The 27,921-nt window shown below is 34.9% G+C and overlaps 1 protein-coding gene across 1 annotated transcript in view; it reads left to right on the forward strand.

The window, feature by feature from the left end:
- ARID2 (AT-rich interaction domain 2) overlaps positions 1 to 27,921 on the forward strand; it is a 103,865-nt gene that overhangs the window by 43,914 nt on the left and 32,030 nt on the right. The window contains exons 4-11 of the mRNA XM_027730711.2: positions 13,364 to 13,497; positions 14,301 to 14,519; positions 17,274 to 17,341; positions 25,309 to 25,375; positions 25,459 to 25,709; positions 26,649 to 26,745; positions 26,826 to 27,035; positions 27,388 to 27,555. Coding sequence (XP_027586512.1) covers positions 13,364 to 13,497; positions 14,301 to 14,519; positions 17,274 to 17,341; positions 25,309 to 25,375; positions 25,459 to 25,709; positions 26,649 to 26,745; positions 26,826 to 27,035; positions 27,388 to 27,555 — 1,214 coding nt within the window. The remainder of the gene's footprint in view (positions 1 to 13,363; positions 13,498 to 14,300; positions 14,520 to 17,273; positions 17,342 to 25,308; positions 25,376 to 25,458; positions 25,710 to 26,648; positions 26,746 to 26,825; positions 27,036 to 27,387; positions 27,556 to 27,921) is intronic.

A 27,921-nucleotide genomic window follows, 5' to 3' on the forward strand; every position in this document is an offset into this window, starting at 1 on the left:
AACAGAAAATAGTGAAGATTTATTTTTAATTTTTTGTTTGAAATTTATTTCTGAGAAGGTTTGCTCTTTTGTAGAAGTGAGCTCTGTGTCGTGTTAGAAGATTTCACTGACTTGAAGAAGAATAAGAATCTTAAAATGTGTTCAGAGCTTATGTGACACTGAGGTAGCCTGGTGTCACAATACTGAGTACAAAGAAACAGACCAGCACCATATGCTGGTCTTAGCTGGAAACTTAGGAAACGTGTATTTTTCTGTGGAAGTATGCTGTTGTAAATCAGTAGCTAGGTTTTCAAAAACCTGGTTGTTTTAACCAGATATTAGACAAGAAGCCAAATGAAAGGGTGAAGAAAGTGTAAGTAACAAATCCAGTCATTATGTGCTGGAATAATACAGAATCATAGAATGGTTTGAGTTTGAAGATAAACAGTCTGTGGCACGCACACGCACATACACACACCCCCCACCCTGCCCCCTTGCCATGATCAGGGACATATTTCACTAGATCAAGTTGCTCAAAGCCCTGTCCAACCTGATGACAGCCTTTAGAACTATTCAGAATTTATGCATGATATAGAAGGCCCTGAGGTAAGAAAGAAAACATCTGGATGATTATCTAGGAAAATGTTTATTTACTTTCTTATGGATTGCTTAATACAGATACGGTGAGACTTTGTTGCTTTCCATAATGAACTTTTTTCAGTCTTAGAAGTCCCTATTGTTTACCTCTTGAAGAGGTACACAGTGTGTTAATTGCAGAGCACTTGTCTTCCCACAAATTCTTTCCATTCAAAATAACTGGCAATACAATAAGCTTTACTGGGTTTATGCAGGATTTGAAAAGGCTGGTCAGTGCACAGTAGAGGATCAGGTTTTATCTCCTCTAAACCACAGACCACAAGCAGGGACTATATACACTCCAGACATTTTATGATACTTAATACTTGAATACTATTGATACTGGGGTGGGTTTTGTAACCTTTCTATAGAAGAATGTAATTTCTCTTCCAGGTATGCTCAACACATTTTTAGTATCTGTATGTCAGATACTATGTAAGCTTAGAGTTTGAATAGTTTTATTACGTATTTCACAACAGCATTCTCACTGAGTAATTTGTTAGATAAAAGTAGAGTTGCTGGTTTATTTTTCTCCTTCTAATATTCAAAAATTCTCTTCCTTTTGCCTCTAAAGCAATTTGCAGTGATTATCTTCAATGCCTGAGATGGGTATTTCCCAACAGGAAATCTGATCTTTGGGCTTTATCTGTATTCATCATGCCTGTTTGTTCTCTTTCTTCTATCTTTGTATATGTTCTGATGGCTTTACATTACAGTTATAAAAAGCAAAAAGAAAATGCTTCATGATTATTATGTCTCTGGTAATTTTAAAATCCCTTCCGACAGAGTGACACTTCATCTGTTGTTCCGCTTTTCCTCATGGTTTATCAGAATTAGTGTTAAGACAGAGGCCATCTGTGTAGCATTCAGTGTTTCTCTGGTTATATCTATATGAGTGAATTAAGTGTGCCTGAGGCTAATTGACACAACGCGGGTCATGTCCGTATTCCTAGCCCCAAAACAGGGTAACTATATCCAAATTTACTTCTGGGAATGGTCCTCTTACAAAGGATAGCTTCTGAACGGTGCCTTTAAATTGCCTGAAAAAATGCAAATTGGCCTGGACAGAGAAGTTGTTTTGGGTGCTTTTCTAACAGTTCAGTGGTACAGGCAGTTCATTTCCATGCACAGGAATGCTTAGAGCTCTGTTGATTTTACTGGTATAGATGTGTAGCCTTTACAACTCTAGACAGCTAAATCGATATGTTACCTCTTTATCATCGTCTCTAAATTTGTACTTAGCTACATTCTCCGAATGCACTGGGATGCTTTAAGCTGTATAACTGCATATTGTTAGGTGATGAAAAAAATTTAAAATTAGTCATTATTATTTTAGTTTCAGTCTGAATAGGTTTGTGTTTATTTAAAGCGTACAGATATTTCTGAGTGCTTTTATGAAGATCAGATTGCATTCCTTCTTGCAAACTGATTTCTGGTAACATTTCGAGATAAAGAAAGTACTTGCTCCCAAGGCAGCTTTTTCCTCTCCACTTAAAGCTTCAAGAATTAATGTTCCTAGTGTGCAGAATCCCAGCAGGATTCTCTTAATCAGATTTTTTTTATTCCATTCTTACTTTTTTCATTAATATTTGATCCATCTGGTAAAATGTTCAAGAATTAATTAATTTTCATGGTTTTGTTTGATTTACTGCATAAATAAGGACGTTTAAACTAGTACATTTACTTTAGTTATGTGGTCAGAGTGTGGAATACAGACTAGCAGATTATAAACAGATTTAATTGCAGGAAAAGACTGATTCCTAAGACGAAGGCAGAAAAGCACAGTTGTTAAAATTGCGCAGAAAGTAATGATAAAATTACAGATAGTTACATGAGGTGAAAAAATGGCATGGCAATATATTTTTAATAAAGACTTGCAGATTCAGTAAATTTAAGAAACTTCTAAAAACATTAGAAATCAGTAAATTCTGGTTTTTTATTATGTGTTTTATGGGTTTTTTCTAGGAACTGTTGAAGAAGACTGAAAGAAGTATTGTGGAAATGTTTACCGTGGTGGCTAGAGCAATTGCCAAAATATAGAAAAACCATTCCTAGGCTGCTCTTTTCATGAGAATTAAATCTACAATTACTGTTCTCTTGTATAATACCCTTCTAGTTACCAGTCTTGCTATGTGAACCTATGGGCCCTTCTTGTCACAGTACTGCCAGAATGTAGCAAAGAGTATGGATCAATAAATAGACCAGGGAGAAAGGGCTATTTTCCAATAATTAAGATAGTACTTTGACTGTGTATAGTCTGGACTTTCAAGTCTCATTCTAGAAACAGCTGACATGTTCTGTGTTAAGACTGTTTGAATAACATCCATAAGCAACATTTCTGTTGGCATAGTTATAATGAAATACACAAATATGAGGTGCTACAAATTTTTAATATTTTAAGTTCCAAGAGCATTTTTGTCTTACTACTGCAGTCTAAAAAATGTGTCATGTTCCTACATTTCCCAAACACACAAGATAAGTATTTGCAGTTGAAAAGAAGTACGTAAGTCTTTGCAGATGAAACAGATTCCAGTTTAGCAATGTGTTTTGAGTAAGCGTGCAATTGTATGTGATGTGCAGCCATTCACATGTTCTGCTATTTGCTAGATTATGCCTTTATAGGATAAATTTATTCTACATAGCCAAGGCAAGGTAAGTGACTATTGCCATCTGTGATCGTGTAGAGATCTGTGTTATTTATAATGGTTTGAGAAACTCAAAGAACTGGGTGTTATGGGTGGGATAAATCCTTTTTAGGGCATTACTGTTGTGTAAATAACTTTTTTGTGTAGTGGTTAGCAGGCAGAAAATTAAAGAATTTACTTCTTGCATGCAAAACCCCCCTGTCAAGTTTCTCTGAAAACTGTAATGAAGTCTCTGAAAGTTCAAAAGAAAACCGTTCTTGTGCAAAAAATATCAACCCTCTCTATCTACATTTGATAGTGGACCTGTGAACTAAAAAAAATAGGGAATCACTTCCTTAAATTTATGTACTAGAAGGCCACTTTGCATCCTGAGTTTGGGGAAAAAAACTTAAGACTGAATTGCCATAAAAAATTTTGATGAGAACAGCTCTTCATTCTGTGCTCTGATAGAATGTCGTGATGCTCTAACAAGCGTTGTTTCTTTCTCCACTTTCTTCTGTGCTACCTGAACACAAAAAAAAAGGGGACAAAAATCTTCATCTGATTTAAATTTCAGAATAGTTAAATAATAGACGAGATGTGATGGGCAAATGGAGCTATACTTGTTTATAATGCATATAGTTAATGAAATGTTTGTAGGTTACATAGCTTTATATAGTCAGCCAGTTTAACAGCTACTCATGTTTACCTTTCTGAAAGTTACACAACTTTGTATGCAATATACATTAAATGTGTACCTGTGTATTTGCGTTAAAATGTCTTTGTATTTGTAGTTGCTTCTCTCAGGAAATACTTCTGGAACACTTGGTTGTTTATCTGTGGTGTTCAAAGACTATAATATGTTTCGTGTGCTTTTGCTTTTTTCTAATCTTGTGAGTAACTAATAGATTTTTAGCTTTGATATTTGACAAAAGGTGAGCCACTATTTTTTAATGGAAGTCCCAGCTTTAAAATGTGCTTGAAATTACCATTGTGTAGGAATGGTATCTTTGCATTCTGTGGTTTTTTTGAAGTAAATATGTATTTTATATATATATATACATATTTTAAAATATTTCCATGTTAAATATACTTATTAGATAAATACTGTCAAAACATCACCTAGTCCTAGGTTATGTTTGTGAAAGAATGCACATAAACAAATTATTTTTATTTTAGTATTTACCTGTCTTGGTCACCTAAATAGCGTTCACTGAACGCAACTTTTTGCGTTCTGTGCAGACTCTGTTTTACAAGACTGTGTATAACTAATGCTATGTCAGAAGCTGTATTTAGTTAAAAGTATTACTATTACTGTATCACAATATGTCTTACTGTGCAGAGACATTCATTTGTATTGCTACCAGCTTTGCAGTGGATACAGAAATACTTAAAATTGTTGTAGAGGCTTTCATAAGGTGGTGGTATTTGGGGTTTCGGTGGCGGTCTGAAATAAAATGTCTGGTGTGGGTGGTAGTATGTTGTTGTGACTTGCTATAGACAAACCACACAATGCTTAGTTATAATTTCCTGCACGTGCCTACAGGGGTTCCTAACTTGTGGTACTGTTTGTATTAGTGCTTCTTTGCCATTCAGATACTCATGTTCAGGCATTGTAGGGAAATCTAGGTGGTACTGCAGATTATTTCTTAATATAGAGTAACTTTGGGTTTTTTCAAGAATTTGTGAGAATGTTATGGAGAAAGTAGCAAATATGGAGTGTTCTGATGTTTTGCTTGAAGAGAGGAAGTCAGACTGCAGTTACACTTCAGACTTGATGTCATCCTAAATGGCAGCAGAATGACTGTATTAGTAAGAGGAATGCATCTGGTAATTACCTTTGTTGCAAAGTTAATTCCCAGATTTATTCTGGAGAATTAGTACTGGTAATAATGGTATAGCTCAGATATTTGTGGATGTGAAGCCCATTTGGGCTGATGAAACAGCTACTGAAGCAGTAAGAGGTGATGCTGGTTTTGGCAAGTAGTGAGAAGGCAGTAGAGGAGTTAGTCCTGTAATATAACTGAATCCACAGCTGTGGATCACAAGTGGATTCAGTTTAAATGAAATTTAAAAAATAAATGAATACAAGCTTATATAGCAGTTTATTTATCCTGAATCTGTTGGAGTTCCTTGTAGTGCAGTTTCTTCATAGGCTGATGTCATCAACATCAACCCCAGCCACCTCAGTCTTTTGAAGTTGCGCTCCAGCATAAGCACTTTAGTTGGCTGGCATATGTCTTTTATTATTTCCTTTCTAAGCTGGAGCACCATTAGTATGAAAGCATAAAATATTATCTTCATTTCTTTCCTCTTGGTGTTCCTATAGATATTAAGAAAGTATTCTCAGTGACTTGAGTGATTTTGCGTCTCTTTCTTCTTGTAATGTCTAACAAAGTGAAACTCGCAGGATTGCTGATACTCATAAATTTTAGACTTCTTCTGAAAATAAATAATATATCTTGCCTTAACAAAGATTCAGAATTTAATGAAGGCATGTATTTGATTTTTCCCTGTTTGCAAAGGCTTTTTGGGTAGGATAAGAATTTTTTTACTGAATTTCAAGCAAACTGCAAATTGGACCATCTATCATGTAGCCCCACATAATCTGTGTTACAAAATGTTAACCCGTTTAAATTCCAGTGAGTGCAATTGTAGCTTGTATGTGGATATGTTAAAAGGGCTTGGACTGAGTTTACTCTGCACAGGGCCTTCTGAATTTGCTCACAATTTTCCTAAAGTGTGACAGAATGTTGTCAGGGTGGAGGCTGGATGGTGGAATCCCTGGTCTGGTGTATATGGTCTGATGGGCCTGCATGGGAGCTGATTCCAAGCAGGCCAGCTCAGGCTGGCAAGACAGTACTCTGGGTGCACGTCATGGAACACTCGTACTTGAAAAGCACAACTGTGGGAGTTTCGTACTGATCTGGCTCGCTGGCCAAGTACAGCATTGAGAGTCTTGATTTGGCAGCCTGTCCTATTAGGTGGTCACAATAAAGCAGAAATCAAACAAATAATGCTGAGTGTCACATGTGGAGTGTTTCATTGGAAGCCTTATGTGAGACAGGAAGTTTCTGAGTTAGACAAGGTGAATATGGAAAACACAAACATTGCTTTTGAAGGATTCAGCTGCAAATATCAGTTCTGACAATTGTATGTAACTGTTGTATTGGAATTCGTGGTGCCCTCAGGGCCAGGGGGAAAAAGGGCCTGAAAAGATTGCTGATGACACTGGGAAAACATTCAAGTCGTGAAATAAAGTTTGAGGCAGTTTGTTGGTGTACGCTAAAAGTTTGAGCAGAGCCTTGGAGTGGATTGTTGTATTGGCATTTCCAGAAACTATTTAGGATAACTCTTGGGACAGGATTTTAATAAGTGAACATCTATGAGATGAGTAAAGACGTTGGACATTGCTTGGGGAAGCTGCAGGTGCAGCTTCGTGAAGTTCTAAGCAGGAGTTTCATTGCAGAGTGTGGCACCAGTCTCCACTGTGTGCACCAGCAGCAACAGTAGAGTCAAGTATAAGTGCTTTGGCCCTGCTGAGAAACAACCTTCTCTGGTATTAAAATACTGCCTCCTCTTATGCTTCATAAATGGATCGGATTTTCAAGTAACTGTACCAGGCATAGATTCAGATATAGGACTGTAATGGATTGTCTGATAAAGATGTTATCTTTTGAAAAGGTTGCAGCTTTTGATTGGCATCACAAGTTCCTGAGTTGTCATGAGTTCCTTAGTCCTTGAGATCAGGGAAAGAGTCAGGTTGAATTAGGGGCAAAGAGGGGGCCATATGCAACGATTCTCACTCAAGGTGGCACAAACTGGAATATTCAATAGTGCGAAATCCTTATTACAGTAGGGATTTTGTCTCATGACTATCTAGAATGTTAATAGGATTGCAAAGAGGGAGAGGGAATGGAAGGGAATGAGCAGGAAGAGCCTATCTGTCTCGCATTGTAGCAGGTGTTCAGGCTAACAGAACTGGTGCAAGGTCATGTTGTCAGTCCCTACTGGTAATGCTGCCAGAAAGACAGTTTCAGGAAAGGTGAGGTGGAGAGCTGTGGTAGAAATGGCACCTGCTTGTTTTTCAGCTGAATACAAAGATGAGGGAACCGATAGCTGGACTGTGATGGTTGATGTCTGCACTGTTTTGCCAGGCACTGGCTTAGTACATATTTGTTAAGTTTATGGTGTCCTGGTATAGGGAGCCGAAATACCCAAATGAGCCAGATGTTTTATACTGTTACATAAAACAGTTTGTGGTATACTCTAAGCCCGTTCAGGGCTACTGTTGATAGTAATTTTACATGCCCCTAGATGTACTTAGTGTAGACTTCATTTTATTAGCATTTTTTCCCAAATGTCTGAAAACAAGCCTGGAAATAACTTGGCTGTCTTGCTACTTAAGTAAGTATTTTTCATGGGCAAAAATATTATTCATCTTCATAGAACTTTCTCACAGACTTGAATGGAACAAAGTGACTTATTGAAGTTCTGTCAGAGGAACAGAATGGGTAATATGTTAATTTGATTTTCAAAGGTATATGATCTTTTGATTTCCAAATCGAGAGATCCTTAAAGTAACCAAGTTTTCAGAAAGCATTGAAATCACTTTCCCTTGAAAAAGAGCCGGTCTGCACATGTCTGTCTGTGGTTGCCTGTATATTTTCCAATTTTGCAATACTTTGCATATAATTTAATTCTAGCTATTAACCAGATTTGTGTGAGTTTTGTTAGTTTTGGGGAGTGGTGGTAGTGGTGTTTCTGTTTGGGGGGTGTGTGGGTTTTTTTAATTTATTTATTGTTCCATTTATTTATTTATTTTGTTTATTTTGTAAATTGCTACTGAATTTCATTCATTTCAGTTTCTTGAATATTTTGTGTCATGGGTGCACTGGATAACACCAGTTCAGGATGACATGCTAACAGTGTGGAGCACCTTTCTACATGTGTACAGAAGGCAGTTTTCCTCGTTACTCCATTTCCACCAAGGCTTCAGCATAGTACTTAAGTGGACTTTTTTTAAAGGCATCTTTGAAACTTCCATATCCCATGTACACAGCTTGCTTCATTAGCAATTTCATTCTGGTTCCTCATTTAGTTAGTTGCTTTAATTCTTTTTTGTGCAGATTAGCTATATCTTTCTCTATTGGGACCTAGTTGTTCAGTTGGCACTGAAATTAAAAGAGATTAGAGGACAGAGATCTGCGTCATTGATGTATACCACCTGTGACTGCGAAATTAAGGAAGCATTTTGAATTCCTAAAAACCTTTTTCTGTGTTCAAAGTATATGTTTCTAGCCTGTAACTACAGATCTGAGTTGTTTTGAAACATGAGATTAACCTTTTGTAGCTCATTTTAGTGTATGAGCATTTGCACAACTGTTTTTCAGTAATAGAAAAGTCCTATTTGTTATTTTTAAATTTCTCGTATATTTAAAGCAAGACCTGTGTTTATGCTGAACTGTTCTGCTGTTTGCATAGTAGCTGTTTGCCAGACTGGTAAGTTCAGAATTTAGTAAAACTAGTAAAGCTCCTGTACAAGCTAATTTGCGAAGCTCTTTCTCTACGCTAAAATTCCAGGTCATGCATTTTCTCTGTGGGAAACGAAAGGAGGGTTTGGAGGATTGAGGTCTGTAGAGCTGTCTGTAAACAGTTGGTATTTATGTAGCATAAGGAATCATACTGATGAGTCTATTATGGTCTGGGTATTATGGTTGAAATTCAGTATTACAGTGCTGCTAAACTCAATGGATTGAGAAATAGTGAAACATCCTCCGTCTCTAGTAGCAGTATCTTAAAGGTAACAAAGTGTTGTGTTAGAGGTGGGGAAGGTATTTCTGTCATTTGGTTTTGTTCTGGGGTTGCGTTTTTCTTGGAGTGGAGAAGACAGGGTTTAGCATTTGTGAATTATGCTTTGGGATTGTTGAGGGCTTATTTTGTTTTGTTTGTGGGTTTTTTCCTTAGCAAACTTGATAGTTTGGGGTGAGATAGGAAAAGAGGATTGTTGTTTGAAGAAGTGGAACCTCAGTAAGTTGAATAGCAACAAAAGGAGCTCAGAGTTTAGGGAAGTCCTTGTTTTGGCATAGGGAAAAACTAAATCAGCACTAAAGGTTAATTTGAATCCTAGTTTCCTATGAAATGCTTAATAAGAAATTAGTGAGTATTGTGTGACAATTGTCAACACCGTTTTAGTTTGCAAATGTTTTTCAGAGCAGAAAAAGGAAAACAGATTTTTGAACTTTTGAATTTTCTGTGTGTGGCAGAACTGTTTTAACACATTTTAATAAAGTAGGTATTAACAGAGGAGTATATCTGGGATATTCATGTTGTTCGGCTCTGCTGGGCCATGGCTTTAATAAAAAGCATAAGGTTAAGTATTTGCATTTTAAAGTAGGGAACAGCATGGATTGTTTTATGGTGTATATTGCCTTTTATTTTTTTATTTTAATGCTTAAATAGCTGCTCAGTCTTGGTAGAATGGACAAGTCCAGAATAATTTGCAACCTATGTTTTCGAGTATCATATGTTTCTGTATAGGCATTTTTACTTCATCTTATTAAATGTTTTTATGAAATCTTATTTTCAATAATGAAATTGTTTTGTGCTGCTTAAGGTTTGAATCAGACCAGTATGAGAAAATTAGCTCTAGCCCTGGCATATCTGAAGTCCCACTAGACGAGCTACAGCAGTGTAGAAATGGTACATGCACTATCCTCAGCTGTGTACACCTGCTTTTCCCCTGCATCAGCTCTAGTATTCATCTGACCCCATTTCTGTTTGAAAAATCACTGCAAAGCTGTTGTAGAATCCTCTCAGTTTGTGAAATGAGCTTTCTGAAGAGTGAGTGACTGGACAGTCAGAAGGAGGGAAGGTCAGGCTGCCTCTAAGGTAGTCCTTTAGATCTTGGCCATAAACGCACAAACTGTTAAAATCGATTAGATTACAGATTTGATTAATCTGGTTTAGGACTTTGAAGGCTTATCTTTTCCTTAATGTGTCTTTTCCTCAATTTCAGCAGCTTTTGGGGATCTCATAGGAGTACAAAATGAAGAATGTGTTTGTGCATGTGTAGGAAAGAATAGTTTCAGGGGTTTAGGTTTCTTTTTTCACTTGGTATTAGAAGTTAGACTAGTTTTGTGAAATCATCATTTCATCATTGGTCACCTCAATTAGTACAAACTCACGTAAACCATGATGACTGTGATGACAGATTCAGTAATTTATTGAACTCTTTGAAAGCCAACAGACAAATGCTGGTAGCAGATAGAAGATGGGACTTTTGCAGTGAGCAGAGTTTAACTGAATGTATTTTAGTTGTTCCCATAGTTCATTTTGCACCAGGGTAAATCAGAAGTATTGTGGTCCTACATACTACATCTGTACATACTACTTACTCACACATATAGTTCAGGATCCTGCACAAGTGTGTTCTCTTTCAAGATTTTAGAGGCTGCTGTTAAATTTATCTTAAAATACTGATCACAAATGCATACCAGGTGGGAGTTCAGCCTGGTAGAATACATAAACCACTGTATTTTTTCAGTTGATAGTCACTACAGTATTTTCTGCACTCAGAAGGATCAGAGTAGGGGAGAGATACTGGCCAGCATATAGCTGTACATAGTTCAGAACAATGAGCCCTAAATAAATGCTTCTGTCAGTGAAAGAATAAAATATTTTCTAAGTGATTTAAACCCACAGATTTCTAGCTTTCACAATCAGAGATGAGTGTTTTGTCCAGGAAACCTTGTTTGTGTAGCTGTATTCGAGTATCTGCACGATTATTTTGAGAAACCAGTCCAGATACACTTTAGAATGGAGTCATGGGACACGTAAGATTGCATAGTAAATTATTTACCAGACATTCATGTTTTAAATGTAGAGTTGAATGTTTGGCTATGCTACTATAGTTTCATGCTTTTAAAAATATTTTTATCAGTTATATTCCACAGTGTGTGTATTTCTCTCTTCACTACTTTTAAATTGCTTAATCCCTTACTATATTTAATATTAATCTCCCATGTAGAGTTTGAGCATGGTTCTGAATTGAGCTCTGATATGCTCTCCAGAGTGTGTATGTAAAACACATACAGATTTGTATTAATAACCCTTACTTATTTTGTTGTGGGTTTTTTGTAAGTTATTCTGAAATGTTACGTTCTCAAATTAATGGTAATATGGAAAATGGAATTTGTCACATCTAATCTTTTTGTGTGTGTATGTGATTACCATATCCAGTGATGTAATGTTCATTTATGGAATGCTTAACAGTTAATTGATATTGGAAGGAAATTATTTTTTTTCTTTTAAATAGAGCTTGAATAGCTGAAAGCAAACAACAAGGTAGAATAAATCTATGGTGGTACTTCTCTGAAAAAAATGGAAGAGGAAATAAATTAATAAAACAGTTACCTAAATACTTAAGTCAGACTCTCTAAATGACCTTTTGAATGCAACGAAAAAATATTTCATTACCAGGGAGGTGTGCTATTTTATTTTTAATTTTCCCCTTTGGAGTAGTGCCTTTGATTATATGCTGAGAATCACCTTTTGCTGTATAGAAGCTACAGATTGTATTTGCTTTTAGTTTTTGGATATAAGCTTTAAGCTAGAGGAAAGAAGTAGGCTAAAAGGGTAAGGAAATGTAGTGGAAGATCAAAATTAGGGTTTATATTTTAGGACAGGCTTGACTTTAAATAATTTAAAAACAATTTTACAGGGTTTTACTTTTTCGGCATATTTTAAATTGGAACCTGACTCATGTAAATGAGATTTTTTAGTTTAAAAATAAAACCCAACCATATTTAAATGTATTTTTTAAAATCCCTAGAAGCAAATGATTATGCAGAGAAGATTTTTGCTGACTACTTAACTCACTCAAGAGTTTACGTAATAAGAAGGGCACTATGGCAGTGGTTCACATAACAATAACATATGTAGTCCTTTGAATATCCTAAACCTTAGTCAGACATGAATCAGTTGTATTTGCTAACATTTTAAAGGTATGGTTATGTCATTGATGTCTCACTTCATGAAATAATTACTGATTTAATGCATGCGGAATATTCCTCAGAGGTCAGTGGAAATACTGTTTTCTTAAAATCTTTCTGATTTACCATGAGTTAACGACATCAGTGTCTACAGACAAAAATTATGCCAAAAACTTGTTTTCTCGTCATATATTAAATATGTTTAGCATATACAAAGAGAAAGATAAATGTTTTAAAGTAGTACCTGATTATACATTATTTTTGTTTCATTGAGTTGGTATTGTCATTTTTCAGCACAGTTAAACTTTGTAAGTTTAGGCAGCTCTGATCTTGACTTAATTTCATGAACGGTTTTGCAACTACGAATCAGTGTGAAATTAAGGCTACAGTGAGCCTTTTAAATTGACTTTATGGTACAAAGTTCTGAAAGTTATAGTTTTTAATGCCAAAATAACTGTTCAGTAAGATATTTAATTTACCAAGCTGGTTGACTGTTTACATTTGCTGTACATAACTTCTGTGCTTGCAGTCCATTCTTTGTACAGTATATCAGCATTTTTTTCCCTAAGGGATTCAGAGGGATTTCCAGTAGTTATTAGCTACAGCCATGACTCACAACTTCTATCTTGAATTGCTGCCCTTGGTATCGTTGAATTCTGTTACTCTTGTGTAGTTGTTAGGACTTGGTATACTGTTTCTCCTTAGGCAAGGTAAAAAGAAATAAATATTTTTCTGGACTGGACCCCAGTATATGTTTTGCTAAACCTATACAGAGTAGATTTTATGATTCTTTCATCTGCAGAGTTATCTTGGGTAGCAAAAGCAGAAGCTGATTTTGGGAAAAATGGACTTAGTCACAAGCAGGCTCAATAGGTTGCAATTTGTCTAGGTGCCATTGAAAAATTTGAAGAAATTTAATATCTAAATCAGTATTTCCACATATCTACATTTTCTGTGTCACATGTTGTCAGTCTGACTCAGATTCTGGTTTTTACCACTTTGACTATTTTTTCCAGTAAATTCCCCGTTTCTACAGTTGGTTTCCTTTGGCAGTTCAGCTCTTGGGGTGAAGGATTTACTCATACTGTATATATGCGAAACACTTTTTTTTTTTTTATAATTTTATTCCAGATATCTAGAAAAGTATGAAAAAGTCCATCATTTTGGGGAGGAGGATGATGAGGTACAGCCAGGCAATCCAAAGCCACAACTTCCTATTGGTGCAATTCCAACTTCTTATAACTACCAGCAACACAGTGTGTCAGGTAAATATTTTATGATAAAAGTGCTGTTTCTTTAATGTGTGTGTGCATATATACATATGTAGATATATATGTATATGTGTGTGTGTGTATATATATTTCAACAAGCTACAGAAGTAGCGTATAGATAAATTTAGAATATTATTAAAACTGTCAAATCTGTAGGACACTCAAATGATTAATTTAATAGACTTAAAAACCTTTCCACTGCTAACCACAACAAAATAAATATGAAAATCCATAAGCTATTATTCTTCACAAATGTTCTCTTTTTTAATTAGCAGGGCTGCATAGTTACTTGTCTTACAAAAAATTTACCTTGAAAATTTGCACAGTGTTTTTCTGTCAGTCTGTCATGTCTTTACAGAGTTGAATACTTGAACTGAGCTAACAGTTAGTTAAGCTCTAAATCAGAAGCTGGTGGGCTCTGTGGAATGGATGTGCAATTTGTTGCAAACAAATTGACTCCAAATTGTATTACAGTTCTATTCTGCTTTAATTAAAGCCTGTGTTTTCAAAGCTTTTCTTTGGGAGAACATGCTGCAGCATTGCATTCTGGAAATGATGATGGAATTAATATATAACTAGAAAGGTACACAACAAAGTAGAGTATGTGTCAACATTTTGGCCTAAGACTAATGGAAAAAATTGTACATTGAATACTGTAAAAACTTGTTAAAACCCACAATACTTTATTTATAAACTTCTAAAAAAGTTTTATTCATAGTAGTATTGCTTAATGTATTATCTCAATGTAATTCGTTTAGCTGTGAAAATGTTATTTGCTTGGTTTTTTTCTTATTTAGATTATCTTCGTCAAAGCTACGGGCTGTCTATGGACTTAAACTCACCAAATGACTATAATAAATTGGTGCTTTCACTGTTATCTGGACTCCCAAATGAAGTGGACTTTGCAATTAATGTGTGTACTCTTCTTTCAAATGAAAGCAAGCATGTTATGCAGCTTGAAAAGGACCCTAAAATCATCACTTTACTGCTTGCAAATGCTGGGGTGTTTGATGACAGTAAGTATGTAACCACGTTTTTGCAACAGAAAGAGTCACCTGTTGTAGGATCACAATCCTTGATAAAATGTTAATAGCTTATATCACTGTAATATACTGATATCTACTTTTTCTTTTTACCTTCTTCACAATTACAGGTTTTATCAGGCATTACAAGTACCTTTTAAGTTCGGTAATTTAAAAGAATTATTTAACAGTTTAGTGAAATGTAAGAATTAGCTTTTTGTTGATAGGGTTTAACTGTTCAGGATGCTGAATTAATAGCATTGGACTTCCATCTGTTTGTAGTGTATTACTACTTCCTTCTGAATTCGTAGGACCATGCTGACTTCATAATTCTTTTCTAATAACAGTTGCAAATTTAAAAATCTGCAAATTTAAAATTGAAAAGTCTGAAAACAATGACTTGCTAAAATTTTTATCCTGATACTTCACTGCACATTCAACTACAGTAAAATTCAGAATATAAAAGTCATGAGATAAAAATCTCTAATCTGATTTTCAGAATTAATGAATGTGTTAGCACATAAAATTTATAAGAGTCTATTCCATCAAAATACTAAAGTATGTGAAATAAATTCTTCTCATTTTTTTCAGTGTGGCCTCCATACCAAATTATTCCTTGTTAATTGTTTGTTTGTCTTTCTGTCAGGAGAGGGGGCAGACAAAAAATAAGTTAACCTAAACTATTGTTTAGGTTAACTTAACGAGAGCATAGCTCTCCTCTTGAGGTGCTGAGGAAGTATTTACAGGTTTTATGTGCTTTTTGGGGGGATATGTTTGTTTGTTTGGTTTGGTTTTATTGGTTGGGGTTTTTTTTTTATATTGAATTTCAGAAATTGCCACAATAAGAAATTGCTCAAATGAGCCTTTTCAGCTAAGCATAATTAAGTCTGATAGTATTGATTATCATATCTGTTTGAGTATCAATCTACTTTGCATGTGTAAGCATAAACATAGTATGGTATGTGAAAGATTCTGTTTTAAAGTTCTGGGGAAGAACCAGTGTTAGCCACTGTGTACTGTTTGTTTGGGTTTTTTCAATCATTAGCATTTTTACATAATGATTTGTAGCATTAGTTGTCCCCAGTATTGCATTAGTGTCCTTCGGCTTCCCTCTGCTCTTCCAGTTTGTACACGTGCCCTTCTGATACTGTTAGATCGTGGTCATTTGGTGTTTGCACCTTGTCCAGTCACACGAATTTTTGAAGGGAAACATTTGAAAGGAAGCTAAAGGGAAACTTAGTCCTGCATGTCAGTGATTCCAGAATGCTTGCTTTCTACATTTTTGGGTTTACCATCACTCCCCTATTCTTTTCATAGACGTTCTGTGGATTTAGGAATTTTCAAATAATTTAATCAAATTTTATGTTACTATTTAATGATTTTTTTGGATGTTGCAAAGGTAGACAGTGTTTTCTGGAGTTCTTAACTTGAACTTTGAGCACAGATTTATTCTAGAGCTTGTCTATATTAGTGTTTCTTATATTGAAAAATATTTGAGGTAAAGCTGAGAGGAGTGATGAGCATGTAGTGGGTTCACTTCTTCCATTCCCTGGGGAAAACTTCATTTTTACCTTACCTGATTATGTCTTCTGGATAAATCCAGAGAAGTGTCCTAGCAGCATTAGGAGGACTAATTGGGACACATGGGGAAAAGAAAGCATGAAGCTTTGATTTGAAATACTTACGTGCTTTTATATTATAAATAACAAAGGTAAATTGTGAGATTTGATGATTAAATGAAATCTCTAATTAGTAGATTCAGGTAGTTTGAAAATACTGTCACAATAATTCCAGGTATCAATGAACAATAGCTTATTAATTTAATACAAGTTTTAGATTTTTCTTGTCTATAATTAAAGTTTTAGCATTATTATTTAAAATGTAGTGCTTCTGGGTAAAATATTTCATCAGCTTCCTCCCCTCCTCCCCTTGAGGTAACAGCTGGATTGCAGGTGATGGGGCAGCCCCAGGGGCTTGGGGGTATATAGTATGTTCAGTTCGAGAGCTGCATAAGCCTTGGTTTGGATTCTATAAATTATAAGATGATGTGGTCTTGGAATTGAGATTTGTAGCCTTTTTTTTCAAAACAATAAAATATTATGACTCAAAAAGTGAAACTTAAACGTGTCATTAGTTCATTACAGAATTATTGCAAGACAAGAGTTTATTTTTGGATTGATTCAGCATCTGAGTCACATTGACTGAGTCTTTGCTGCTTTCAAGGAGTGGTAATTAGAAAAGTTGTGGCAGTGGCTCCATCAAACAGTCAAGAACATCCATTACTCATCCTGGTTAAATATTGACTTTCAGTTGAGTGCTGTCAAAATCTTACTGCTGTTAAGATTTTTTAGAAAACAAGTGGGAATTTGTTTATTTACTACAGTAGTGTTTGTGCTTACACAGTGCACGTGGAAAGCAGTTGTTGATGTCAGGGTGAAAATAGAGCAGTCATCTTGACTCCTGGAAAAAAGATCTGGAAAAGTTCCCATGTGTTTTTTTTAAAAAGGGTTCATGAGCAAGCCCATTACTTATGAACTCCTTACTCTCAATTTAAACTGTAAAACTGCAGTAGCTGTTGGTTAAGTAATAAGAGAAATTTCAGTTGGTTTATGCAGTATTTTTTAGAATAAAAAGGAAACACTGGAAGAGTCTATAGTGTTGTTGAATCTTTATTTAGTTTATGGATTGGGAAAAAGTAAAAAATTGTTCATTTTTTATTTTACTAAATTCTGCTTTTTGTGCTTAAAGCTTTAGGATCATTTTCTGCTGTATTTGGAGAAGAATGGAAGGAGAAAACTGATAGAGATTTTGTTAAGGTAATTTAAAAATTATTAAAATAATTTTGAACTGCACATGGTGGGTATCAAATTCTTTAAAAAGATTGAAAGTTCTAAGATACACTAGCACATGTCTTTAAAATTACTCTCAACTTTATTCTTTCGATTTAAATATAATAGGAACTAAATCACAGTTGTCTTAAAATGCTTGGATAAGAAGGAAGAAATGTATTAAGAAAAAAACAGTTGTAGGCAAATGAATAAGGGTTTTCATGTTTCTTTTTATAAGAAAGCTAATAGGTGTGATGAAAAGAAAATTGGTAACATATTTAACAAGAGGTAGCAATGCCTTTTTTATTTTTTTTTAAACTGCCATGATCAGTAAAGAAATGTTCTGGATTATGAAAACTAAGACCATAGCATAAGGAGCATAGGAGAAGTATTTGAATAGGTTAGCCATGTTGCAGGTTTGTTTCAGTTAAACTTTTTGCACAAGGCTTTTTTATCTTTCCAGTAGAGGGCATGAGCTACTATACAAGTAATGAAATGAGGTAAAAATAAAACTAACGTTTCTTTGTATAAATGCTTATATATTCTAGATGAACATTTTGAGGTGCATGACAGCATGAAATATAACTAAAAGAGATTTGACATTTCAGCATATTTACTATGATACACAATTGCCATAAATTAAATTACAGGTCATAATTTATGTGGCTAAAATAGAAGAAAGCTAGATTAAAATATATTTTGATAGTTTGTGCTTTTTATTAAGTAAAAATGTAATGAGATAGTCTGCTGAGTGCCTTAGGAAGCTAGGTTTCTGCTCAATTCCATAGTTGTTTCATATACTGAAATATCTGAGCAGTATTACAGAGCAATATTTGTTAGGAGCTTTTTCCATGTGTACTTTGTTCTATTTTTATGTAACTCAGTTTGGGAACAAGCTGGACCATAGTAGTGTTACTGAAATACTAGTGAATAGATTCCCTAATCAAAATTTCTTAAGTAAACTTAAGAACAAAAAAGCTAAACTCTCATATTTTTGGTATATGGACTTGAAAATGTGATCCAAATGTGCTGAACCTAAGTATAAAAATTGATGCTTCATAATCTTCATTTCCTTTTTCCATTGAAAAAATATATCCAAAAGTACTGTAGGCTGTGTTTTGGTTTGTTTGTTTGGGTTTTTTTTAAAGCACTTAGCACTTCTGTGTTGACTTCACCCTAAGCTGTCACAGACTGTTGCTGATCTAGAGCAGCCACAAACGCCACGTTTAGATCTGTAAACATTTAAAATTACACAGAATTCTAATTTATTATATGTTAATTAATTATATAAACTTAAATAATTATGATGAGGGCAGGTGATTCTTATAAATGTTTTTAACCAAGTGTTAAGTAGAATCACTGTAACTGCAGTAAGGTTTACTAATAAGAAACTTGGATGCTCTCCAAGATCTATTTTTTGGACATTACAACGTGTATAGTACCACATGTAGTGAACTACTGCTGAAAGCATGTCAGAAATACTCTGAAAGCATGTTGGAAACTAAGACCAGATCTAAAAGTGTTTAGATGCCAAGAATGAAGATTTTTCAGAGCATCTCACTGAAAGCATTTGTTTGACTCTACTACTAGGAGTAATTTATTTTGTATTGCAGCTGTGACTGTGTCAAAGTGGGAATCAGGGGAAGCATTATGGGAACTTTGTGACGTAGGAGAGAGATATTTGGTTGTCAGCATAGAGATTATGTATCTAGTTTTGTTTATTTTTTTTCTAATATGCTTTTACAGCTTTAAGATAATAGAACGGCTGTTGAATAAGTGTCCCTCCTTTCACTGTTCACATTATCATTTTAATTATTTTTTTTTCATTTTGCTACCAGTTATTTGTTTCTTGATTTTGTAAGGTTATAATTCCAGTTCATTTCTCTTCTATAGTGGCAGCAGATTAGAAATTTGTGCAAATAGGAAAGTGGAAACGAATTTTTAAGTGGGAGAGGAAAAAATGCAGAATTACGAATTGAAGTATAGCAATGGCATGAACACACAAATAGTAGAGATACATAGAAAGGAGGGTGAAGAAGCAGTTCCTTAAACACATGAATTGTAAACTAATAGGAATTGAATTGATACTGGGGGTAATTTTAGAATTATGTACTTATACCAAAATGTTTTGTGGAAGTTTTTAATGTTTGCTTAAAACAAGCTTGATTTTATTTTTAGTCTCTTAATAATATTAAAATTTTAAAATTAGTTTTCAGTAAGGAAAAATGGATATGTGTTTTTCTTCACTGTTTTTCTCTTCATTCTGTATCTTTGCACGTGGAGTGGTACAGCATCACTGTTTGTATTTCTCCCACCCTTAGATATCTACACAATACTGTTTGTTGTTTGGTATTCAGTCAAGTCTTGAGTTTTACTGTAAAGAATTTGTAAATTGTTTCAGCACCAGTTCTTTTATGTTATATTCTTCTGTTCTCTAATTTTGACTTAGAGTCTTTCAACATTACATTTGGTAGTGTCATATTCATGAGCAAAGGACCTTGCCTATTTAGTTGTGTCCTTCAGTATCACTACTACTTCACTGAAGGTGAAGATGAAAAATGTGTTTCTTGATACTAAACTTCAGTTACCTTTCTTTCTTCCCCCTCCTCAATTCTTATTTTATTATAAAAAACTGGTAGAAAAATTTGTAATATTCTTACCTGCAGCATTACATATTTTCTGTAATAATCTTATCTGCAGCATTACATATTTTCTCACTTTCTACAGAGCTTCCCTTTAAACTGAATCAGATGTTTTTACTAGTCAGTGAACTTGTTCCATTAAGTGTCTGAACCTGAGTATCACTGAGGTTGAACCTGCTATTACCTCTTATATCTATGGTAATTTGTGGTGTTCTTCCCTCTTCCCGTTCTTCCTGGTGCTGTCAATAAGCTTAAATCTCTAGTTACTTGGAATGACTGCATGTCCTTACTTAAGGATTAGAACAACTGGCATTTAGCCAGTATCTCTTGTTTGTTTTGTTGTCCCATCCGCAAGCTCTGATGGCATCCTGCTCAGATGTTCTCTCATCTACTCTGGAAGCTTTCCCATTTTTAACTGTTTCACTTAGCTTTGAATTTCCTCATGTTACCAAGGTTCACTTGTGAGTGTAGTTCGCTTTCAAGAGTGATTTGTTTATATAGCGTGTTTATAATTGGATAGATTTAGCTGTTTTTCCAGGTATTTCTTCTATGTCTCCAGCAGCTGCCCACTGTCTGATGTGTAGTGTATGAATAATTGCATTACATTTCTTCATGCACTATTCGCTTCTGTTTAGTTCAATTTAAGGATTTGGATTTCGTGTTCTTGGACTTCTTGAGGCCTCCTCTAGCTGTAGGGTTCCAAAATCCACATTTATGCAGCTTTTCTGCCTTCTTATTTTGCATAATGCTTCACTTCTCTGGTTTCCTTTTTTATTTTGTGAATTTCTTATTTTGTTGTCCAACTCTTTCTTCTTTGTATAAATTTAAAATATTTTACTGTGCATTTATTCTCTGAATCTTTTTCAGATAGTGTTGAGAGATCCTTATGCACTTAAATACCTGAAATACTTTGCAAACATTACTTTTCTTGTCTCTCACAGTGATCTGTCAAGCTGACTTGACTCCAGTTGTTCTTGTATTTTTCTTGGACAATAAGTAGTCATACTGTTGCTACATTGTATGCTTTGTGAACTCAAATGTCCATTGTTTTTATGGACAGTAATTTGGTTGATCTGATTTCCAGTGAATTCTGTATAATCCTTTGCATCTTTTTTCCAAAGGAATTTGGCTACTGACAGTAATCAGATTGTGAATGTGAATCGAGTTCTTTACCTTTGTCCACCATCTCTTAGCATGTGGATGTCATGTGGTCAAGCATTATTTGGTTGCTTCCACGGTTTAGCTTTATGTTTCTATTACCAATGTGTTACCATGATATAAATTTGTATATGTAGGAATAACTGTTGATAAAGACCTTGACTTTTTCATCCTGTCTTGTTTATTTTTTTTTGATATGTAGTATCAGATTATCCTTCTAGTAGGGAATAAATAACTGCTTGTGATGCTAAACTGATTTTTTCTTGCCTTTGTGCTTTGTGTTTTTCAAAACAATGCCCAGAAAGCTTAACTTGACTAATCATTTTCCACTTCTACCTTCCCTCTGGGCAAAAAAAAATAAATTGTCGTGTTTTGCCTTGTTCCCATGTAACACATAGGCCAAGAACATTGTATGTAAGTTATTTAGTTTTGTTTTCCGCCTTGTCATTTGCTGCCCACCCCCATCCTTTTTGGGGATCTTTCCCACTTAGGCAGAAACCAATTTTTGAGTGGGCTGAGAGCAATCAAAGCAGTCTGCTTAAATGCAAACAAGAAAGTGATTCAGGCCAGCTCTTGAAAGGAATAGAGACTGCAGACTCACTCGTAGCTTAAGACGCCTGAACACCCTTAGAATGTGCAGAATGACAAGATGGAGATCATTGTAGTTTGAGGATAGTTCTGAGATACGGAAACTGTACTTCACCAGAATCACAGAGGATAACTTTTAGAACAAGGTGCAATTCTTTTTTTATTGGTGGTTTTTCCCTACTGTGTTGCAAGGGAATTTGTAACCAGTTAGGGAATGGAAAGTATGATTTACCTTCCTGAAAATCCTGGAATCTGCTTTGGGTTTCTTGATGTCCGTTGTCTGAGTGAAAGATGCAGAATTCATATTCAGTTTTAATTCTGCATTATTGTCTGTGTAGGTGTCAGCTGAAATCTGTTTGTCATAGCATCTCTCAATTATTATTTTATATTTTTGTTTAGTGTTTGGACGACCTAATTTGATTGAGACTTTGATTGTCATAGGCCAGGCTGACTGCACTTCTTAAAATTCCCTGCATGACTGTATGTGCTGTGCACAAGAGTATTGCTTCAAGCAGTTTTGTCATTGACTGAATGGAACAGCAGCTTTTCTGAGGGAGTTATTTAACTCTCATATGTAATTGTACCTGCTAGAAGATAGCTTGTTGGAATCAAAGGGAAAGCTGTTCTACGTTGTTATAATAATTGCAGACAGGTGCCACTTTCTGTGGCTGGGAACTCACCTCAGCCATCTCTGGTAAGGCTTTTGAGTATTCTGAAGCTCAGTACAGTGATACACGCATATCAGGCTTCTGTCTGTACATTCATTGTTGCATGCTTGTCAATGGCTAAAGTCCTGGGAAATCCTGCCCCCTTTATAGTTAGCAGCCCATCTCTGAAATATGTGCATTAAATGCCACACAAAATAGTTTGTCTCTTAGCTGCTTGGAATTCTAAACGCATTACTTACCAGTAAGGTATTTAAGTTACTGGTTGTTCAGTGGAGGATGTAGGATAATATTTCTCAGTTCTTTGGTGATAATGCTGGAGCTTTTGCAGGATGTTCAAAATTTTAATCTGCAAAGTGCTCACAGGAAGCCTAGTTTGGTGCCTCAGTAGGTATTTTGTGGTTGCTGAAACACCAGTGACAGATGCTGCCTTTGAGAATACAAACCTACATTTTTGAGCAAGCAAAAAACTCTGGGACACTTCTGCAGGTAAAGCAGTGTTCTTGCTGAGCATTATCATTCACAGTGCTTCTGTATGTAGAAATAAACAGTTGAGAGGAAAAAAAATACTGTCTTAAATTGTTATTTTTGAAATCATATTGTCTTGTGTATTCGTGTCCTATCCCGCAGATTCTCTTCCTTAGAGATTTAAGAGCCTTTCCAGATCTCTAGGACTCAGAAGAACTGAGGCTGTGGGGGACGCACAGTTCTGGTGTGCTTTGTGTAGGTGACAGGGTTTGTTTGTACGCTGTAGATAGTCCTGAGGCAAAAATTCTCTGCTTGGAGAGGTTAGCATCTTATGCTCACAGCACGACTGTATAATAAAGCAATTTGAAGAATAACGGTTATGTCTAAGTACACTTTATTTGGTGCCTTGGTATATATCATTTTAACTTACAGAAAGGAACTATGTTCTGAAAAAGATAATCTCATCTGAGTTGACAACTAGCACTGTTTGACAGACTGCTTCTTTATGAAGGGGAGACTTTCTCAGTTGTTCAAGCAACTGTCATGGATCTGTTTATTCTGCAAGTTTTAGGTGAGATGTACAGTTTTCCAACAATGTATTCCTGTCTTCATCTTTAGCCATAGCATTTGGAGGCTTTATCTTTAGCAGTGTCTGTAGCATCTTCATCTGCAGAAAGAATTTAATCCTCATTTTCCACCCCTTTGAGAACATGTCCAGGGTGATTTGCTTTCTGGATAGAAAAATTTCCTTCTTTATGACTTCATGTTGCCAGAGGTTTTTAATGTTTAATTTTAAACTATACACTTAGGTGGCAAAATGTGGATTATTGGAGGATTTAACTGGTAAAATGTGATGATGCTGTTCTGATGTGCGACAGCAGTTTTAATGGTGTATTGTGATTGACTTCGGCCTCTTTCAAAGAGATTCAAGTTGAAGACTTCCAATATATCTGTTCAATATTCATTTATTTTTTTAATCCTTAACTGATTAAAAAACTAATCTGTAAAATAGCGTTTGAGGTTTTTAAGTGGCAGTGGCAGTGAAATGTGAAGGCTTACTGTGTTCATTGGTTTTCCAAAAGGGACATCCTAAAGAAAAGTACTGACTGGTATGTTTCCAGACAAATATTTCTATGTGCTTTTTAAAATAAAAAGCTGAAGCCTCTTCCTTAAATAATATCCTTCTCTAATAGTAAAGGCCACTTAAAAAGAAGTTCATTCTGCATGCCTTGGTCTTCTGGCTCTTCACGAGAGCCTCAGTATTAATTAAAAAAATCTTTTTGTAACAAACAGTAAGGAGTTAGACTTCTTTCAGGCTGTTCTTGTCTTTGCTAAAACAAGGTAATAATCCTTTCTGTTCAAGTCTTTACTAAACAGTACTTGGACACCATTTAGCAACATTGCAGTGGAAAGTAAAATTCTTTTCCTTCCAATTTAGGAAATCTGTAGTATTGTATTTTTCAAGAAAATATTAGTGTCAAGCTTGGTCTGAGTGCTGTAATTTAGTAATTACGTTTGCATAGCAAAATTTCTCCTGCTGTTCAGCTGGTTGTACCTTCTTCCCTTTTTATCCAGACTTATTAGTGGTTCTATTCTGTGATTACAACCAAAAGAGGAGCTGTATTTCTTTAGTGAGTAAAAAAGATGGTCAAATTTTTATTAGTCAACGGAAGGTGGTTTTTTTCTTATATACACACTAGAATGCACATATCTTTATATATTTTTATATTATTATATCTCACAATGTGTATTTTCATTAGCTTGCAAACCTTAATCCCTTGATTAATTCTTGAATTTCAGCAGGACTGGCAACAAACAACCATTTGCAGATCAGGCCATATATTTCTAAAGTAATTTGAATTCCAGTCTGCTGAGGCATTCTGCTTTGGTTATATTTATAAGCATTTTTCATGATGGTGGTGGTTGTTTCTCTCTTTTCATTGTTCTATGATGATGTGCAAATACAGCAGCACTTTAAAAAGTCTTTCCAGAAAGAAACTTCTAGTAGGAGTCTAATATCTACTAAAATTGAGAGGAGTCACCTTCTTCTGCTTTAGGAGTTCACTGTTTGTAGGAGGTAAAGGAGGATGAACTGTACTTTTATCCTACTTAAAATTGCTGTATTTCTAATTGTTTATGGAAAGCTGTCCATAAAGTTTCAGTATGTGCTTCAGCCAAGCACTTCTGTGGGTAGTGTTGGTTGATCATGAATGCATACTTCTGGTGCTTGAAGGGAAGAGTTTCTTAATGTAAAATACTGAACATATTGTGTATCATTGCCTCTGATTACTATCAGATGAATCAAGGTACTAGGAAATTTTTAAAGAACAATTACTTTAATATGATTTCAATATTTTAATGTAATGGACATAAAAATAATTAATATTTAAAGAAATATCCCCTAGAAATTAAGTATTTTTAATTCTTTCTTCAGTTTTGGAAGGATATTGTTGAGGATATTGAAGTTCGTGATCTAATTTCTGACAGAAGCAAATCTCAAGGTGAGACATCTTGATTATCTTAACACATACCTGTTGGTAAATACAACAAAGGAAGGACTAAAATTTATTTGTTTACTTTGTAGATATTCCATCGGAAGAATGGATTTGGGAATCCTTATTTCATCCACCTCGCAAATTGGGCATTAATGATATTGAAGGGCAGCGGGTACTCCAGATCGCAGTGATTTTACGAAATCTTTCTTTTGAAGAGGGAAATGTTAAACTTTTGGCAGCTAATCGTACTTGTCTTCGGTTCCTGCTACTCTCTGCTCATAGTCACTTTATTTCTCTACGGCAGTTGGGGCTGGACACGCTGGGAAATATTGCAGCAGAGGTAACGTGCTTTGAAACAGAACAGTTCCAATATAATTTGATAAAAGCATTACTTCAGTGTTAATTAAATGATTTTTTTTCCTTTATCATTGGATGCAAAAGGAAATAAATTAGTATCTGAATTTGTAAATAGCAATTTGAAAACAAGAACCACCAAAACTAAAATACAACTTATGTGTCAGAGGGCTGTAGAGAGTTTTATTTATGCCCTGTGTACTGTACTTTGTGTAAGCTAGTCATATACCACTGGATATATTACCAGAATCACATGAGGCATCTTTTTCTTTTCAGAGAGGTTTGAATGTTATAAAATACACTATTTCAGTATGTCATGTTATTTTGCAGATAAATTATATGGATTTTATAGGTATTTTATATATGTTCGGATAGTCCTTATATTTTGAAATATAACGTATGAATTTAAGTAAAATGGGTACTATCAGAGAATGAGACTGGAAGTATTGGTTCACTGCTGTATTTTGAAAAAAAGATGGTGTTTTCATTTACCATGTGCCCAGCTACTTCTAAATAAGAAAGAATGTTACTTATGTCTGAGAGCTCTAATTGAGAAGCAGAACTAGATAGAAACAGAATGAATGACTGTGAGAGCACTTGGGAAGGAATATTTGTTCTTACTCAAGTTTTGGTCTTTGTTGGATATTAAAATACATTGTGTTTACTGTTGACTGCCTGAGAATAAAGTTGTTTTCCTTATTCTGAGCACTGAAAAGGGTAAATTAGACTACTACTTCAGAGCAGAAAAGGAGGAGGGGGCTCAAAATACTAGCAACAATCAAAAGCTGACAGGGTTCTGTTTTTATGAACACAAATTTAATTTATATGTGCTGCATTTAAACAGGAATATTTTGATATGCAAGTTAAGGATTTGGCCATTAGCACTATATGGATAGTGTTAGTAATTTTTTTTCTTTCTCATTAGCTTCTTTTGGATCCTGTTGATTTCAAAACTACTCATCTAATGTTTCACACAGTTACAAAATGCCTCATGTCAAGGGATAGATTTTTAAAAATGAGAGGTAAGAACTTTAGCTATTCTTGTCATTTCATTAGAATTGTAATTATTGCTGTTTAAAACTATTTTGTATTTTTTCTTCAGGCATGGAAATCTTGGCAAATCTTTGTAAGGCTGAAGATAATGGTGTCCTAATTTGTGAATATGTGGATCAAGAATCCTATAAAGAGATCATATGTCATCTCACGCTACCAGATGTGCTGCTTGTAATCTCAGCACTTGAGGTGCTATACATGCTCACAGAAATGGGAGAAGTGGCTTGCTCAAAGATTGCTAAAGTAGAGAAGAGCATAGGTAAGGGAGAAGCAAAATCTATTGTTACTCTCCCTTATATAGGAAGGAAGACTTAAGAATGTCATGTTCAGTAGTTAAAAATGTGGCTTACATGTGTCTGTGTGCAGCTTGGGGATGGAATTTATTAAATTTATTTTTTGTGTCCTCAAGAAGTTGATGGTGCTAAAACTAGGGAAGCTAAAAATTCTGGAGTATTTTTTTATGCCATAAAGTGTGTTAAAAAAAAAAATCTACAGAAGCGTGCAGGGACTTGTTTTCTTTCAACACATGGCAATTTTAAAGCAAATCAGTATGTCTCAACAGCGTTCATCTTGTTCTAATATTATTGTTGGTTTTACATTTAATACTTCAGATACATTAGTATGTCTGGTTTCTATGGACATCCAGATGTTTGGACCTGATGCACTTACTGCTGTAAAACTCATTGAACATCAGTGTGTTAGCCAGCAAGGAATACTTGATGTTAGACCACAGGTAATGGATCATGGTTCTTCACAGGCCCATGCAACAGGTGTCCCAGGTTAGTATCACAGCAAGAGAACATATTCTTCTACAAAATTTCCTGTATGGCATGTATAATTTTTGTCTTCTCTAGATTTTGGATTAATTTACATAAGCAAATGTAGCATTATGCATAACATATGGTATCTTTTTCAAACATTTGTTCACAAAGCAAATATAAACCTATGTCAGCCAAAGCTGTTGTGAAACAAGCTTTGAAAGAATCTTTATATTTTTCAATTGCTAATCTGAAAATTTCTGAAAGTTATGTACATTCCTTATTTTAACTTACTGAGTGGAAAGAAAAAGTATCCGTTCTAGATTGTTCCCACAATTTGCAGAGAATTGAAGGTTTATTTTATATTGTGTTTTACCCTATTATTGG

This window comes from Pipra filicauda, unplaced genomic scaffold (assembly GCF_003945595.2).
Source record: "Pipra filicauda isolate LSUMZ 115617 unplaced genomic scaffold, ASM394559v2 scaffold277_size1012519_pilon, whole genome shotgun sequence".
Classification (NCBI taxonomy): Eukaryota; Metazoa; Chordata; class Aves; order Passeriformes; family Pipridae; genus Pipra; species Pipra filicauda.